General features: G+C 40.9%; 1 protein-coding gene across 11 annotated transcripts in view; it reads left to right on the forward strand.

Annotated features, from left to right (window-relative positions):
• The window catches only part of mapk8ip3 (mitogen-activated protein kinase 8 interacting protein 3), a 56,893-nt gene that overhangs the window by 31,251 nt on the left and 8,161 nt on the right, over positions 1 to 17,481 (forward strand). For 5 of the 11 annotated variants that reach the window (XM_063018521.1, XM_063018525.1, XM_063018527.1 and 2 more), the window contains 16 exons: positions 170 to 322; positions 1,679 to 1,736; positions 2,166 to 2,314; positions 2,425 to 2,481; positions 3,992 to 4,162; positions 5,465 to 5,624; positions 7,973 to 8,023; positions 11,243 to 11,329; positions 11,438 to 11,587; positions 12,335 to 12,500; positions 13,197 to 13,391; positions 13,779 to 13,941; positions 14,221 to 14,340; positions 15,559 to 15,639; positions 15,760 to 15,827; positions 17,015 to 17,163. In XM_063018521.1, coding sequence (XP_062874591.1) covers positions 170 to 322; positions 1,679 to 1,736; positions 2,166 to 2,314; positions 2,425 to 2,481; positions 3,992 to 4,162; positions 5,465 to 5,624; positions 7,973 to 8,023; positions 11,243 to 11,329; positions 11,438 to 11,587; positions 12,335 to 12,500; positions 13,197 to 13,391; positions 13,779 to 13,941; positions 14,221 to 14,340; positions 15,559 to 15,639; positions 15,760 to 15,827; positions 17,015 to 17,163 — 1,978 coding nt within the window. The remainder of the gene's footprint in view (positions 1 to 169; positions 323 to 1,678; positions 1,737 to 2,165; positions 2,315 to 2,424; positions 2,482 to 3,991; positions 4,163 to 5,464; positions 5,625 to 7,972; positions 8,024 to 11,242; positions 11,330 to 11,437; positions 11,588 to 12,334; positions 12,501 to 13,196; positions 13,392 to 13,778; positions 13,942 to 14,220; positions 14,341 to 15,558; positions 15,640 to 15,759; positions 15,828 to 17,014; positions 17,164 to 17,481) is intronic. The other 6 variants (XM_063018524.1, XM_063018530.1, XM_063018532.1 and 3 more) reach the window with 3 other exon arrangements.

Raw genomic sequence — 17,481 nt, forward strand, 5'->3', positions numbered from 1 at the left:
TATTATATGTGGCAAAAAGCAATTTCAAACCATTACAACAACACTGGAATTATAATAACTGTTACCTTCATTCTTTGCGTGTTAAAGAAAACTATTTACCTCATGTGTGTTATGATTTATTAAAATACTAAATCTGAAATTCAACCACAGTCCTAAATGTATTTGACAGGAATGCTCTGAACATTGTAAAGAACGACCTAATTGCAAAAGTGGACGAGCTGTCGGGAGAGCAGGAGGTTCTGAAAGAGGAACTGGATGCGGTTAAACAGTCCAAGAACAAAGTGGACTCCAGAGTAAAGGAGCTAGAGGAGGAACTGAAAAGGTATTTTTATTCAATAATCAATTCATTATTAGCAGTTTTAAAGCACCACTCATACACTATATTGCCAAAAGTATTTACTCACCCATCCAAATAATTGAATTCAGGTGTTCCAATCACTTCATGGCCACAGGTGTATAAAACCAAGCACCTAGGCATGCAGACTGCTTCTACAAACATTAGTGAAAGAATGGGTCGCTCTCAGGAGCTCAGTGAATTCCAGCATGGTACCGTGATAGGATGCCACCTGTGCAACAAGTCCAGTCGTGAAATTTCCTCTCTACTAAATATTCCAGTCAACTGTCAGGGGTATTATAACAAAGTGGAAGCGATTGGGAACGACAGCAACTCAGCTACGAAGTGGTAGCCACGTAAAATGACAGCTGGGTTAGCGGATGCTGAGGCGCATAGTGCGCAGAGGTCGCCAACTTTCTGCAGAGTCGATCGCTACAGACCTCCAAACTTCATGTGGCCTTCAGATTAGCTCAAGAACAGTGTGTAGAGAGCTTCATGGAATGGGTTTCCATGGCTGAGCAGCTGCATCCAAGAGCAATGCAAAGTGTCGGATGCAGTGGTGTAAAGCACACCGCCACTGGACTCTAGAGCAGTGGAGAAAGCTTGTGGAAAGCCCACCCAGAAGAGTTGAAGCTGTTATAGCTGCAAAGGGTGGGCCGACATCATATTATCCTTGCTTGCTGTGTACATGCATTAATATACTGCTCAAAAAATTATGACAACAGTTGATCATCACAGTTTAACAAGAGCTCACTGATGCCCTGATCCAGATCAGGGAGGAGATCCCTCAGGACACTATCTGCCGACTCTACAGGAACATGCCTAGACGTTCTCAGGAGTGCATACAGGCATGTAAGGGCTATACACACTACTGATAAAATTCATGCAGATTGGATCAGCCAGTGATTTCAATTTTTACTTTGATTTTTGGTGTGATTTTGAATCCAGGCCTCAGTTGATGGATAATTTTGGTTTCCATCAACCATTGTTACGTCACTTTGTTCTCAACAAAGTACTCAGTAAAGATTTTCAACTTGAATCTTGTGTTCATCAAGATCTGCCGTGTGATTTGAGTGTTTTCTTATTTTTTTTGGAGCAGTGTATGTAAGGATAATAGGCATATAATGTACAAGTGCAGATGTTGCAGGCCACAAATGAACCCAGTTTGGATGTCTAGCAGGATATTAATGTTTTATTACTAAGTAGGCCCTGTCTGATTTCTTTAAAGGACCTCATATAAATATACTTAAAGAATCTATAAAACTATCCTTCTATGTCTATTGCTATGAGTTCCTTGCAGTTATGTATCTAATGACTCCAATCCTCTTTTTCTTACTTTCTCAGGCTAAGAGCAGAAGCACTTGGAGCATCTCAGGACTCCAAGGATGAAGGAGGAGAGGATGTAAGAGCCCCTAACAAGCCAAAATTACTATTTACTTCACTAATTATACACCATAAAAGGTCAAAAGTATGTGGACACCTAACCAAACTTGGGGTCTTGCCTAAAAAGTTGGAGTAGCAATGGGTGTAGCTGAAACACCTGAACTCAGTAATAAGGAGACGTGTCGACATACTTTTGGCCATATAGTGTATCATTAAGTTAATCTGTTATTTAGTTTAAATATGCTAATTAACATGTATAAGCACAGCCTCACCATGTAGTTACATCAATATTTCCCCCAAATCTGCTGCTTAACATTCAGCCTCATCAGTACATTAATCTTTAACCTACTCTATTACCGTACACGCTTTGCTTCTAACACTAACCAAACCCTCCTGCTTGTGTGTCGTGTTTTTTTTTTCTTCGCATGTGTGTGTGTGAACGTTATAGTATACGTCCTCGCTGCAGGACGACGGGACCATGACGCAGCGGCGCAGGTTTACACGGATTGAGATGGCACGTGTACTGATGGAGCGCAACCAGTACAAAGAGCGACTGATGGAGCTGCAGGAAGCCGTCCGCTGGACGGAGATGATTCGGTCAGGAACAAGCATACACACAGAGACATCAAACACATTTCATAGTCATGCTGAATACACAGATTTATACCTGAATATTCATTCGCCAACTTTTAACATCTCGCTTCCAGAGCTTCCAGAGAGAATCCTCAAATCCAAGAGAAGAAGAAATCGACCATCTGGCAGTTGTGAGTTGTCAGCATTTTTTTCCCCCAAAGAATTGTGGGATTGGCCTTTGATGACTATGACTGACTAATTAAAGGAAACTGCTAGCAAATTAATGTGAGACAGAATTAGAAGTATGAAAGTACGAAGTACAACTAATTAGATTTACTTGCACATGTGACACAGTTAAGCAAGCTTCAGATCCTTAGTTTGTTTGTTTTACTTGTAAATTACCGTGTAATGACTGTAGCCAAACTATCCCTATTTATAGTCTCGTCTAAAATCAATGGCACCCCCGGTAAAGAAACATAAAAGGGTTATCAGTAGAGGTGGGTTTTGAATATAGGCGGGTTATGAATAGTGGTGGGTTAGATAAAAACTAAAGTGTGTTTTATCAGAACCTTCCTCTATTTGTAACCCACCTGTATTCATAACCCACCTCAATTCATAACCCACTTGTATTCATTATGAAAATTAAAAAAAGAAAATTAAAATACATAAATAAGTTACAAAAATTAATGTTAAAAACACTCCAAATAAGTAAGTTGATACAATTGTGCAACACATCAAATAAACTAAAGAAATAGATTTTTATTTATAGGTGACAAAAAGAAAATTAAAAAAAAACTATAAATGACAAAAATACCCACCTCTATTTGTAAAACACCTGTTTTCATAACCCGCATGTATTTATTATAAAAATTAAAAAAGGAAATAAAACAATTATAAATTATAAATCTTTATTTGTGACCCACCCGTTTCTATAACCCACTTCTATTTATAACCCACCTCTATTCATAACCCATCTCTATTCATAACCCACCTCTATTCGTAACCCACCCCTATTAGTAACCCACCTGTATTTATTATAAATAAAAATAAAAATAAAAAAAATTATAAATTACAAAAATTGGGTTGCGAAGAGGTTTGTTACGAATAACTCACCTCTATTCGTAACCCACCTGTCTTCAGACCCACCTGTAGTTAAAACCCACACAATCATAACCCACCACTATTTGTAATCCACCTGTTTTTTATAACCCACCTCTATTCAGAACCTACATCTTTTCGTAACCCACCTCTATTCCCTAACCCACCTGCATTTATTATAAAAATTAAAAAAGCACTCCAAATAAGTGAGCTGATAACAAATAGGTGGGTTATAAAAACAGGTGTTTTTTTTTTTCAAAATAAAAATTCACCTTTTTGTGAATTTCACAGAATCTCACACTGAAAAAAGAGAAAAATGCAGCCTTTAATTCAAGAACATTTATTTTTTTAAGATTTATAAGAAAAAAACTATTAAAACTAAGTTATTGACACCACTATCTACTTACAAACAAAAAGTGAAACAAAAATCTAATGTAAATCAGAGTGTAAACTTAAACCAGTAATCTATGACTAAAAATCGAGAGTGAAATCAGCCTGATGCCTCCTAAAAATACAATATTCTGTCATTGTTAATACCAAAGTTTATCAACTAAAAGTTGGTTTTAAACAAGATGTGAATTTCTTTTTCTACCTTTCCTCCAGCTTTGCACGTCTCTTCAGCACCTCCTCAAGTCCTCCTCCAGTGAAGCGGCCATACACCAGCGTCAACATCCACTACAGGTCACCCTCTCCTGCAGGCTTCAACCAGAGACGTCAAAACATGATGTGTCAGATTTCCACCGACAACCGTACACTGGAGTTCTTCCCTGAGGAGTGAGAGCACACACATTTACACACCCACCAGCATATATATACACTTTAAACATCAATTGCAATCTGAACACAGCTTTAATGAGGATGTTTTGTTGCATTCTTGACTTTACATGAGTATGTATATATGTTTTGTCATCTGTGCTGATAACGCTGCTAACCCTGCTGCACAAAACACACATACACACAAGGGCACGCACACACACACACACACACATTAGAATAAATTTAGTGGTTATTTCCTTGTGCCTTATTTAATAGTTTAATATTGGCGGCGCCCAGGTGGCGCAGTGGGATATTCTGCTAGCACACCAGCGCCGAGATTCTGAACTCCTCGGTTCAAAACTCGGCATTGCCAACAGTTGGCTGGGTGCCATCAGCATAATTGGCAGTGCCTACAGCAGACACGGTTCTGCTAGAATGGGATGACCGGACTATGTGGGCGGGGTCTTCAAACGCTCTGTAAGGACCATGACTGGCAGATAGAGAGGCGCCTGTGCATAGTGCATAGGTGAAAAAGGGTTCTGCAAACGGCTGTGCATGGGTTGGAGGAGGCGTGAGCAGCAATATAACCACCTCGACTGCAATCATGGATCCCCCAGCAGCGGAAGACAAAAATAGGGAAAAAATGCATAAAAAAAATAGTTTAATATTTTTGGTTTGTTGGCTGTCTGTCTTGCCAACATGTCTAAGACTTGGCACCCATATATTAAAGCAGAAAGTAAGAGTGACTTGGGACAGCTGCCCTCCCCACCTTATAAAAGCACCATTCTGGCAATCAAAAGACATTTTTCGCCTGTACAGACAGTAAAAAAAAGCAACCTTGACTTATTTTACCTGGCCAAGCTCCACCCATTTAAAAGAACCTACCTGGTGTTCCAAAAGCTCCAGAAAATGGTTTGAATAGCAACGTTAAGCATTTATATATTATTAATACCCAGTTTCAGTCCAGTGCATGCAAGCTTACGGCTGGGCTTATTTGCGCATCTGTGCGTTCAGTGATTGGGCCATTTTGCTCTCTGTTTTAGCGCTAACATGCTACTTGGCTTTTTTTCTCTCTCTTTTCTTCTCAATATCTTCTTTCCTTTCGCTCCTTCATTGTCTCACCTTTCTTCTTCTATCTCTGTTCTTCTTGTGTTCTCTCTCGTGTTCTATCTTATTTCTCTTTCTGTTCTTTCTCTTCTTCCTTCTTTCTCTTCCATCTTTCTCTCTTGCATTTATTTGCCTGCGGCTGGCTGGCTGGCACTCTCTTTCGCTGACCATTCCCCTTCCACCTCTTTTTTTTTCTTTCCTTCTGCTCCCTAGACTGCCCAGTAATGGTGTTGCATCTCTTCTTAGCGAACCGGTGCTCTCGGCCCGTAGGGAGCAGCGACGTGAACAGTACCGGCAGGTACGCGAGCACATGCGCAGGGATGATGGCCTCATGCAGGCCTGTGGCTGGAGCGTACCATCCCGCCTCAAAAAGGTAGAGATTCACCTTTACTTTTTGAACTGATGTTAGGCTTGCTGGGTTTGTATGTGCGATCACGGCAGAGATGTTCACAAGTCACAAGATACGAGTCTGAGTCAAGTCACGAGTCTTTAGGCTAGAGTCCAAGTCAAGTCACGAATCTTTAGACTAGAGTCTGAGTCAAGTCACAAGTCTTTAGGCTAGAGTCCGAGTCAAGTCACGAGTCTTTAGACTGGAGTCCGAGTCAAGTCACGAGTCATTAGACTGGAGTCCGAGTCAAGTCACGAGTCTTTAGGCTAGAGTCCGAGTCAAGTCACGAATCTTTAGACTAGAGTCCGAGTCAAGTCACAAGTCTTTAGGCTAGAATCCGAGTCAAGTCACAAGTCTTTAGGCTAGAGTCCAAGTCAAGTCACGAGTCTTTAGACTGGAGTCCGAGTCAAGTCACGAGTCTTTAGACTGGAGTCCGAGTCAAGTCACGAGTCTTTAGGCTAGAGTCCGTGTCAAGTCACGAGTCTTTAGGCTAGAGTCCGTGTCAAGTCACGAGTCTTTAGGCTAGAGTCAGTGTCAAGTCACGAGTCTTTAGGCTAGAGTCTGAGTCAAGTCACGAGTCAATATAATATACACAAAACATATATTGGAAATGTAGCGTAGAAATAAACAAATAATATGTACGTTCAGATAAAAAACAACAACAGATTAGCGATTGTATTTTGCAGTTTTACTTAGTGCCTTTACTTTCCTAGTCATTGTGCAAATGAATGTAATTTCCATAACAAGGAGGTACCAGTTAAAAGCTGAAACTGATACGTTTTGTTTTCATTGCAAAACAAAAGCGCGCGATAAATCACGGCACAGCGGCCAAAATAAAAAAACACAGCAAAAAAATCATAACCACTGCTTACCTTAGCTTATGTTCTTCCAGATGCTATTAAATTTATAACCGTGTGTTGTCCCATTAGAAATAAAATCCATTATTTTGTTAATGTGCTTATAATTAAAAACCTCCAAACTTTTCCCGGTTGTGAAGTAAAACACTAGTTTATGAATAAACGCAAATAACAGCATTTCTTACTAAAAATTAAAATCAGAAGGTCTTATCGGTTCAGAAAGTCATCTTTCAACCATTTCTGTAGGAGCGTTCCATTCACCCCAGTTGTGAAGTGCACTACGTAGGGTATTCCACCATTTTAAGTGAGATTCCAATCCAAAGGTAACAAAAATGTTCAAATGAAGTGAACTTCAAACTGTGTAGGGAATAGGGAGCGACGCTTTATCACTATGCCGGAAGCTGGCTGTAACATTTACCCATTGCGTGCTTTGCAGGTTAAGATGGCCGGAGCGTTATTAGAGAGCAGAAAATTTATAATATTAATATATATATATATATATATATATATATATATATATATATATATATATATATATATATATATATATACAGTATATATATATATACATATAATTGTCACACTTAACTAATGTTAACACATGCTGATGCTAGGGACTCGTTTGTTTATGAGTCATTTTTTGAGAGTCACGAGTCGAGTCTTAGTCAGTTGAAACAAGTCTGAGTCGAGTCTCTGGATCACAGCAACAACTTGAGCAGTCTTGATAGATTCAAATTAGATTCTACTGGAGGCCCGTCAGAGCCCAGACATCTCTACCAGCAGAATGATGCTGTGCTGTGCCTATTATTGTAATGATTAGTAAATAGTCTGGAACAAGGACACCACCAAGGGTTTTCTTATCATTTTGACCTCATTTTTACCTCATTCATCATATTTTAGGACACGTGTTATTGGTCATTGTGCAGATGTATGATCTTTACACAAATGTAAACAAAATCATCCACCAGTATAATTAACGGTAGACATCAGGTTCTTTTTACACTAAACCCAGCTTGACAGTTTGTTGCCAAGAAGCTTAATTTTCATTTTATCTGACCATACACCATTGTTCCAATTCAAGTCGCAGTAGTGTTTAGCAAACTCCAGGTGCTTATATCTGTAGTTTGATGACTGAAAAGACGAAGGTGAAGGGAGCATGTGTTGGTTGTTTTGGAGATCTGGTGACCCCAAGATTTCTGGAACTCTCCAACAGTGATCCTTGGGGACCAGGTGTACTCCCTATTCAATCTGGTGGGGCTTTAGAGGATCTGCCATGAAGAATTGCTGAATAGAGGCTTAGACAGATACATCAGGGTCATTAAATACATGTCATTTTAATTTAAAAATAATGCTGGCCACTACATTAACAACTTGTGTTAAGTTTGCCGTAGTTAGGAAGGGTGTGTGTGTGTGTGTATGTAAAAGTTGCCAGTGGTGACAGTGTGTCACCTTGGCTCTAACTGTGATTTCCTGCAGACGGGTTCCCAAGTGGACATCACTCAGGACGCCGCAGGAAAGAGGCCGCAGGCAAGTCTGCCCAGCAGAGGACTAGCATGCACCTCTTTTAATCACCCTTTCAAAATTTCTGTCTCTAACCTTACCCAGGTTGCCCACTAGGCAAACCTACTTGGGTTTCCTAATAAATTTTGGGACATTTGCCCGTTTTAGTGTAACAAAGATCATTTAAGGTTCTTTGCTGGGTTTAAGAAGGTACTAATGAGTGAGAACATTAACTGACTGTTTTGCAATAACACTTGATTGATACTGAAATTGCATTTATTGTCTGCTAATCTTGACATACAGACATTAGATCCAAACAAGCATTTGAAGTCACCTTAAAGTGAATAAAATGTGTTTTTGTGTCAATTTATCTTTGCATGGTGGCATGTTTGCATCCTTCTGTTAAGAAACAGTGGAGATTTAGCAAATTTAGAATTGGATTAAGTGAGGAACATTTTCTCCCTTTTTCTCCCAATTGCGTTATGCCTCTTTCTACTGGTGCTGACTGAGGAGAGCAAACTAACCCCCACCCCCTCTGACACGTATGCAATGGCCGACTGCATTTTTTCACCCGCACGAGTCAAGTTCACATGCCATCAGCCTTGTGTACGGAGAGCCACACCCTGATCAGCATTATTCCTCTACTCCATCAATCAGCCAGCAGTGGTTGTAATTGCATCAGTTATGAGGTCCCTATCCGGCTCCTCACCCTGAGTGAACAACAGCCAACCGTTGTTCATATAGCTGCCCAGCCCAGCTGGATGGCAGAGCTGAGATTCGATACGATGTATTCGCAATCCCAGCTCTGGTGTGCTAGTGTGTTTTACCGCTGTGCCACGCAATCAGCAAGTTTTACTGGATCACTAAATATAAGAGCCAATCATGTTATAACATGCAAATACAGGTCATTCAATACAGGTTTACCAGGAAAGAACAATGACGTGTCCAGGTTTTATCTAGCTACCTAAATATGTTCTTGGTTTGTCTAAAAATTCCATGTAGAACCTCAACAGGTTCAGGTGGCACAGCGGAAAAAACACACGCTAGCACACTAGAGCTGGGATCTCGAATACATTGTATCGAATCTCAGCTCTGCCATCTGGCTGGGCTGAGCGGCCACATATACAACGATTGGCCTGTTGTTCATACAGGGGGTGGGGCATTAAGCCGGATAGGGACTCAATAGTGACAAAATGCTTACGGCTGCAGCCCACGTGTCGGAGGGGGCGTGGGTTAGCTTCGTTCTCCTCAAATCAGAGCAGGGGTCAACATTAGTGGAGAGGATATACAGTGTATCACAAAAGTGAGTACACCCCTCACATTTCTGCAGATATTTAAGTATATCTTTTCATGGGACAACACTGACAAAATGAAAATTTGACACAATGAAAAGTAGTCTGTGTGCAGCTTATATAACAGTGTAAATTTATTCTTCCCTCAAAATAACTCAAAATACAGCCATTAATGTCTAAACCACCGGCAACAAAAGTGAGTACACCCCTAAGAGACTACACCCCTAAATGTCCAAATTGAGCACTGCTTGTCATTTTCCCTCCAAAATGTCATGTGATTTGTTAGTGTTACTAGGTCTCAGGTGTGCATAGGGAGCAGGTGTGTTCAATTTAGTAGTACAGCTCTCACACTCTCTCATACTGGTCACTGAAAGTTCCAACATGGCACCTCATGGCAAAGAACTCTCTGAGGATCTTAAAAGACGAATTGTTGCGCTACATGAAGATGGCCAAGGCTACAAGAAGATTGCCAACACCCTGAAACTGAGCTGCAGCACAGTGGCCAAGATCATCCAGCGTTTTAAAAGAGCAGGGTCCACTCAGAACAGACCTCGCGTTGGTCGTCCAAAGAAGCTGAGTGCACGTGCTCAGCGTCACATCCAACTGCTGTCTTTGAAAGATAGGTGCAGGAGTGCTGTCAGCATTGCTGCAGAGATTGAAAAGGTGGGGGGTCAGCCTGTCAGTGCTCAGACCATACGCCGCACACTACATCAAATTGGTCTGCATGGCTGTCACCCCAGAAGGAAGCCTCTTCTGAAGTCTTTACACAAGAAAGCCCGCAAACAGTTTGCTGAAGACATGTCAACAAAGGACATGGATTACTGGAACCATGTCCTATGGTCTGATGAGACCAAGATTAATTTGTTTGGTTCAGATGGTCTCAAGCATGTGTGGTGGCAATCAGGTGAGAAGTACAAAGATAAGTGTGTCATGCCTACAGTCAAGCATGGTGGTGGGAATGCCATGGTCTGGGGCTGCATGAGTGCAGCAGGTGTTAGGGAGTTACATTTCATTGAGGGACACATGAATTCCAATATGTACTGTGAAATACTGAAGCAGAGCATGATCCCCTCCCTCCGGAAACTGGGTCGCAGGGCAGTGTTCCAGCATGATAATGACCCCAAACACACCTCTAAGACGACCACTGCTTTATTGAAGAGGCTGAGGGTAAAGGTGATGGACTGGCCAAGCATGTCTCCAGACCTAAACCCAATAGAACATCTTTGGGGCATCCTCAAGCGGAAGGTGGAGGAGCGCAAAGTCTCGAATATCCGCCAGCTCCGTGACGTCGTCATGGAGGAGTGGAAAAGCATTCCAGTGGCAACCTGTGAAGCTCTGGTAAACTCCATGCCCAGGAGAGTTAAGGCAGTTCTGGGAAATAATGGTGGCCACACAAAATATTGACACTTCAGGAACTTTCACTAAGGGGTGTACTCACTTTTGTTGCCGGTGGTTTAGACATTAATGGCTGTATATTGAGTTATTTTGAGGGAAGAATAAATTTACACTGTTATATAAGCTGCACACAGACTACTTTTCATTGTGTCAAAGTGTCATTTTGTCAGTGTTGTCCCATGAAAAGATATACTTAAATATCTGCAGAAATGTGAGGGGTGTACTCACTTTTGTGATACACTGTATATATAAAAAAACAACTCGGGGTGACAATGTTTTACATGAATGATTATCCAGTAAACAGTTTAGGTTTATCTTTTAACCCCAGGTTGTTATTGGCTGTTCTTTCTTGACCATAGTATCATTTAACCTTTTGCTGTCATGCATGTGTGAATGTTTTTACCCTTTAACTACAATTGGCTCTTTTAGCTTGCTGATCTCATTTTTTCTCTTTACCGCTTTGGCTGACCTCTATGTTTCTGACCTCTGGCAAGGCCAGTTTACCCAGCAGCAACTTTCTCATTAACTGCTTTAAAATTTGCCCACCGTGTCTTCTCAGACTAACGAGAAAGAAGACAACCGCATGAAGAATGTCCCTGTTCCAGTTTACTGCCGCCCGCTGGTGGAGAAGGACCCCAACAGAAAGGTCAATCACCCATAAACAACTTAATTTGTGTGTTTAGAACATACAATGGTTGTCAAATCATTAATAAAGCCAGCTATCTAGCTTAAATAATGCTTTACTGTTTTGTAGCTGTGGTGTGCTGCTGGCGTGGACTTGACTGGATGGAGGACATCAAATCAAGACCCAGGAGTAAACCTACCTGCCAACGGGACAGATCCTCTAACCGGAGAGGAAGGAGAAGAAAAGAAGAGTGAACGTAGCTCTCCTGAAAAGAAGAAGGTAGTGATATATTAGACATTAATAGTATTGGTTACAATAAGCTTAAACTATGTTTCTAAATGCACTAGCCGGTCACTTTTGTTCTACAAACCCAAAAGTTGGGACATAATGTGTTTTTATTGCATTTTAAGTTTGTAAAATGTAATTAAAATCTGGATTTGTTAATTTAAAAAGAAATAACGTTTGGCTGTATTGAGTATTGGCTGACCAACCTGATTGTCTGTCTGTCTGTCTGTCTGTCTGTCTGTCTATCTATCTATCTATCTATCTATCTATCTATCTATCTATCTATCTATCTATCTATCTATCTATCATCCATCTATACTATCCATCCATCCATCTATCTATACTATCATCCATCTATCCATCCATCTATGTATACTATCATCCATCCATCCATCTATCTATACTATCATCCATCCATCCATCCATCTATCTATACTATCATCCAACAATCCATCCATCTATACTATCATCCATCCATTCATCCATCCATCTTCTGGCCATTCAATCAATTCTTTAGTCTTCAGCTGTAATAAATAAGTATATTTTATGTTTACCTGGGATGTGATATTGTAAGGAATACTGAAACATTGGCTGTAATTGTAATTATTAGGTTAATCATTTTCAAATATCTGTTATATTTCTTATAATGTGCAACCTTTAAGCCAGAACTGTATTTCTATATATTCCAGTAGCACACAACGGTCATGCTATGGTTTTCTTATCTCCCAACCACTTTCTCAGCCAAAGGAGCTGCATGAAACAGACTCTATGAGTAGCCGTGTGTGGATCCTGACCAGCACTCACTCAGCCAGTAAGGTGGTCATCATCGACGCTAATCAGCCCTGCTCACTGGTGGATCAGTTTAATGTGTGTAATGCTCACGTGCTCTGCATCTCCAGTGTTCCAGGTGAGAGCTTCACACACACTTCTAGACATCAAACTAATGATATAGGGCATAATATTTCTCAAATGTATTAAAATAATATTTCCAATTCCATTTTCATGTTATACCACGGTTTTGACCTGGTCAGGGTCAGGAGAGTCAGGATTTTACTGTCTCTGTGACCCATTGTAGTCTTCTTCACCTAGCAGCTTCTTATTTTTGGTGGACCGGTGTTTGTGGTATGTGTTCTGATCTGGATCTGAGATCCAGATTTGAATCTACACAGACATGATTGGCTATGATTGTCTGGGGAAGGAGAGGGGTGGTCGAAATCCTGAGATGGATTGACACCCTGTCCAGAATATTTATGCCTTGTGCCCAGTGTTTCCCAGTGAAACTGGACTTACTGTAACTGCCCAGAATAAAGCAGTTGATGAAAATTAACTGGAAAAATAAAAAATTAAGTGGAAATGTGTTAAGCTGCTTGGTTGACTTGGTTATGATTTAAAAGTCATATTCCTGATTGACCTTATATTGACAAAAGCCAAAGCCATGTCCTATGTATCAACATGCTACACCATTTATGGGGACCCAGTTTCTCTGTGATTCCACTCAGCAGTCAAGAATGACACTGGATACAGTGTAAAATTTTTATTTTACCTGAGTCAGGCTTGTTAATGTACTTAAGAGTTGACTTTTGTCCCCTGTCAACGTGTGTAGCGGCCAGCGAGACCGATTACCCAGCAGGCGAGATCTTTCTGGAGCAGCAGCATGGCGAGGGTGGATCAGATGAGACTGGTAAAGTAGAAGGCATGCTGGCTGGCATCACGCTGGTGGGCTGTGCAACCAACTGCAGTGTAGTGCGCAGTAACTGCTCCTCACGCACAGACACCCCAGTGATGGATAAAGGACAGGGTAAGCCATGAACAGCATGAACATATATGTATGATTCCTGTAAGGTCTATTAAACAGTTTCTAAGTCTTTGGGACTCAGCTGAACCACAGCGACAGCCATCTCCAGATAAAGGAAACTTGGTAAAGTGATTTTTCAAGGGTTTGGGAACTGCTTATATGGATGATTCGCCTCTTGCTCCAAGCCAAAGCAGTGAGGAGCATGGTTCAAGAGGCAAAAAATTAGCAATCAATCCAATTCAAAACCTGAAAAGTGGGCTCAAAATTTTCTTCAGTAAAAGATAGATTTCTATTATATTTGTAACTGTAAGGTTGATACATAATGTAGTAATGATTTTAAAGTTCAGAACAGAACAAAAACCGTACCTGTCATAACCTTGGTGTGTGCAGCTCCCACAGCTCCTGTTTGTAGCCGGCTGGCAGTCTCTCAGTCAGCAGAGGAGGCCACTGAAGCCATGGAGGTACCGGAGGAGACAGGAACAACCGAAGTGGGAGTGGGTGCTTCTACCTCCGGGATTTTTACTGAACATGTCTTTACAGATAATACACACAGGTGACTACCACACGTGCTCCCTTCTATTTACAGAATGCTATTGGACCACTGCATATTGGGTCTGGGTTTGGGTTACCTGCCACAGAGCTTTATAGATTCATAAATGCTTTATCATATTTTGAAGCATCAACACTTGTTCTCCGTTTATCAATTCAGGTTTTTTAATTTGTTACCTTTTTGCACCTAGTTCTTATACATGACTGCACCTAAAACAATACAATGTGTGATATTTTTACATTCTAAATAAAATTGTGTAATTTACTACCTTTGGTTTACCAGTGAGGGAGGTGGTCCCAAAGAAGAAGTCAAATCAGCACCTGTAAATTCAGAAGAGGGAGGTGATGATCGTTCTGGAACCAGTGCTGCACCCACTATGTGGCTGGGGGCTCAGAACGGCTGGTAAGTGATCGCGTACACTGTGGTACCCAGACTAAAAAAATCTGAATTAGCTCAAAGAAATGATAGCAGATAAAGCAGGAGTGTCCCAAATCACACACTACTGTACTAAAAAGTATGCCTATAGTACTAGGAATGGTGTAGTTATACACTAAGTAGCACAAATGGTGCAAATTGGGACACAGTTAGGAAATCACCTGTAAACAATGACCACATTTCTTTAAAAATTATTTGTACATGAGGTAAAAGTGTATAACAATGTTATGTAGCCAAACTGTGTGCTGTTACCCCTGACATGTGCATTGAAACACCTCCAAAGCTAAATACTTCTATAACATTTAATTTTAAGACTTCATATACTGTATAAGAATATATATAAGGGCCGTTGTAGCCTAGGGGTTAAGAGATTGGACTAGTAATCAGAAGGTCACCAGTTAAAGCCCCACCATTGCCAGGTTGCTGCTGTTGAACCCTTGAGCAAGGTCCTTAACCCTCAATTGCTCAGACTGTATACTGTCACAGTAGTGTAAGTTGCTTTGAACAAAGGCGTCTGCTAAATTAGAGAGGTCACTGGTTCAAGCCCCACCATTGCCAGGTTGCTGCTGTTGGGCCCTTGAGCAAGGTACTTACTTAACCCTCATTTGCTCAGATTGTATACTGTCACAGTACTGTAAGTCGCTTTGGACAAAGGCGTCTGCTAAGTTAGAGAGGTCACTGGTTCAAGCCCCACCATTGCCAGGTTGCTGCTGTTGAGCCCTTGAGTAAAGTTCTTAACCCTCAATTGCTCAGACTGTATACTGTCATAGTAGTTTAAGTCATGGACAAATTGAATCCAGTCAACCACCCTCCCTCAGGTTAGATTTCAGGTCAAGTCTATAGCATGGCTGAGATTTAAACTCTAGAGCTTGAGATCTCATTGGTGGTGGGCTAGCGCATTAGATTGCAAGACCTGGCTTGTTTTCTTTGGATGTGAAGTCTTGAATGTGTTGCAGATTAAACTGTTGCAGTGTTTGGGTAGGCTGTAGAAAAATGTGGGCATACCCATGCTTGATTTCAGTATCGTGTCTTGCCAACTTTTTTAATTATTTTCCCTAGATGGTGGCTGACCTGAAACACCATTCTACATCCTGTCAGAAGACTGTGTCTAGTGTAACAGCAGTATTTTACCTACCGAACACACACCATTGTAGCCCAAATTTATAATCTGTGTTTAATTTCCAGGCTGTATGTACATTCTGCTGTGGCAAACTGGAAGAAATGCCTCCACTCCATCAAACTAAAAGATTCAGTGCTCAGCTTAGTGTAAGTCTTTTCACAACTAACAATACCTTTATATACATGTTATAATTATAATTATAATTATTATTATTATAGATAAAGACAGATAATAAATGTGTGGTTTCTTTTCTCTTCCTCTGTCAGGCATGTTAAAGGAAGGGTGTTAGTGGCACTGGCAGATGGAACGCTCGCTATTTTCCACAGAGCAGAAGGTTTATTATATTATTAATTTTGATCCTTAAACACTAGACACTTTGTGTGAGGTGAAGCCCGGCACCTGAAATAATTGAAAAATGAATCCAGGTGCAAGATATTTAATCATGTGTCTAAAAAGCCAATAACAAAAAATGGGATGAATAAATAAAGTGGCCAAAATAACAGATACAAAGTAACAAATGAAAGATCCAAAAACATCCACAGCCTGCAACAGAGAAAGTGGATGGAACAGGGATAGCGCAAAACTGAAAACTGGTTGTCACAATATAACAGGTTTCCCTGACCATCTGTGACGCATGCTGTATCACAGTTATAGCAGTATTACAGAAACTGGCAAGTCTGAGATGGACAAACCATGATATATAGAAAAACTTCCACCTGGAGCAAATTAATGCTCACAAAACGGAGACAGGTGAAGACATTTCTGCTCTATCCGTGTTCTATCTACTTTTTCCCTTGTGGGCTGTGGTTGTTTTTGCGTCTTTTATTTGTTACTTTGTTTCTGTTATTTTGACCAGCGGCCCCAACCTTTTTTGCACCACGGACTGGTTTCATATAAGGTATAATTTCACGGGCCGGCAGGGGAGGGGGGATTTAAAATATAACAATACTACTCACAAATGAGCTTTTTTCGCTGCAACGAGACGCTGCTCCCACCTAGGGCTGATTGGGGACAATAACACCCGTAAAAAAGTAGTGTTTTCATTGCTGATGTAGCGATCTCTAATTATTTATTCTTTCTGTGCGGCCCGGTAAGAAATGGCCCACGGACTGTTACCGGTCCGTGGCCCAGTGGTTGGGGACCACTGATTTTGACCACCTTATTTATTTGAGACTATCCCCTTTTTGTTAGTGTTTTAGCCACATTATTACTCCAACTTGGTTAAATATGCTGCACTTGGATTCCTTTTTTCAATTCTTGCTTTACTCACTTCACACAAATACAAGGTTAATTTGCCATCATTTTCTCCCATTACCACAGTATGCATGTACTAAACAAGCAAAATAGACCAGGCTTTCTTTAATTACTATTTAAGCATGTATTAAATATCATTTATAATGAGAAGTACATAAAATAATTAGTTATAGACTAATTTGTAAATGAAAAAAAGATGCATATTAAATCATTTGAGCTAAACAAGTTGTGTGATTCTTTTGGGATGTTGGAATGTGTGCTGCACAGACGGCCAGTGGGATCTGTCTAACTATCATCTGATGGACCTGGGTCGACCCCATCACTCTATTCGCTGCATGGCCGTGGTGCATGACAAGGTCTGGTGTGGCTACAAGAACAAAATCCATGTCATTCAGCCAAAGAGCATGCAGATCGAGGTGAGAAAACTCAGTCAGATTTTATATTCAAGAATTTTTTATGTTAAGGCACTCAGGTGGCGCAACGGTAAAACACAGGGCTGGGCACCTACATGAACAACGATTGGCTGTTGTTCATACAGGGTGGGAGCCGGATAGGGACTCCTCAAAACTGATGCAATTACGATCTCTGCTGGCTGATTGATGGTGCCTGCACAGAGTTGAGGAATAATGCTGATCAGGGTGTGGCTCTCCGTACACAAAGCTGATCCGCATATGAACTCATCTTGTGCAGGTGAAAAGATGCAGTCGGCTACTGCGCACGTTTCTCGCTTTCCT

Source organism: Trichomycterus rosablanca, chromosome 22, assembly GCF_030014385.1.
Source record: "Trichomycterus rosablanca isolate fTriRos1 chromosome 22, fTriRos1.hap1, whole genome shotgun sequence".
In the NCBI taxonomy this organism is placed as follows: domain Eukaryota; kingdom Metazoa; phylum Chordata; class Actinopteri; order Siluriformes; family Trichomycteridae; genus Trichomycterus; species Trichomycterus rosablanca.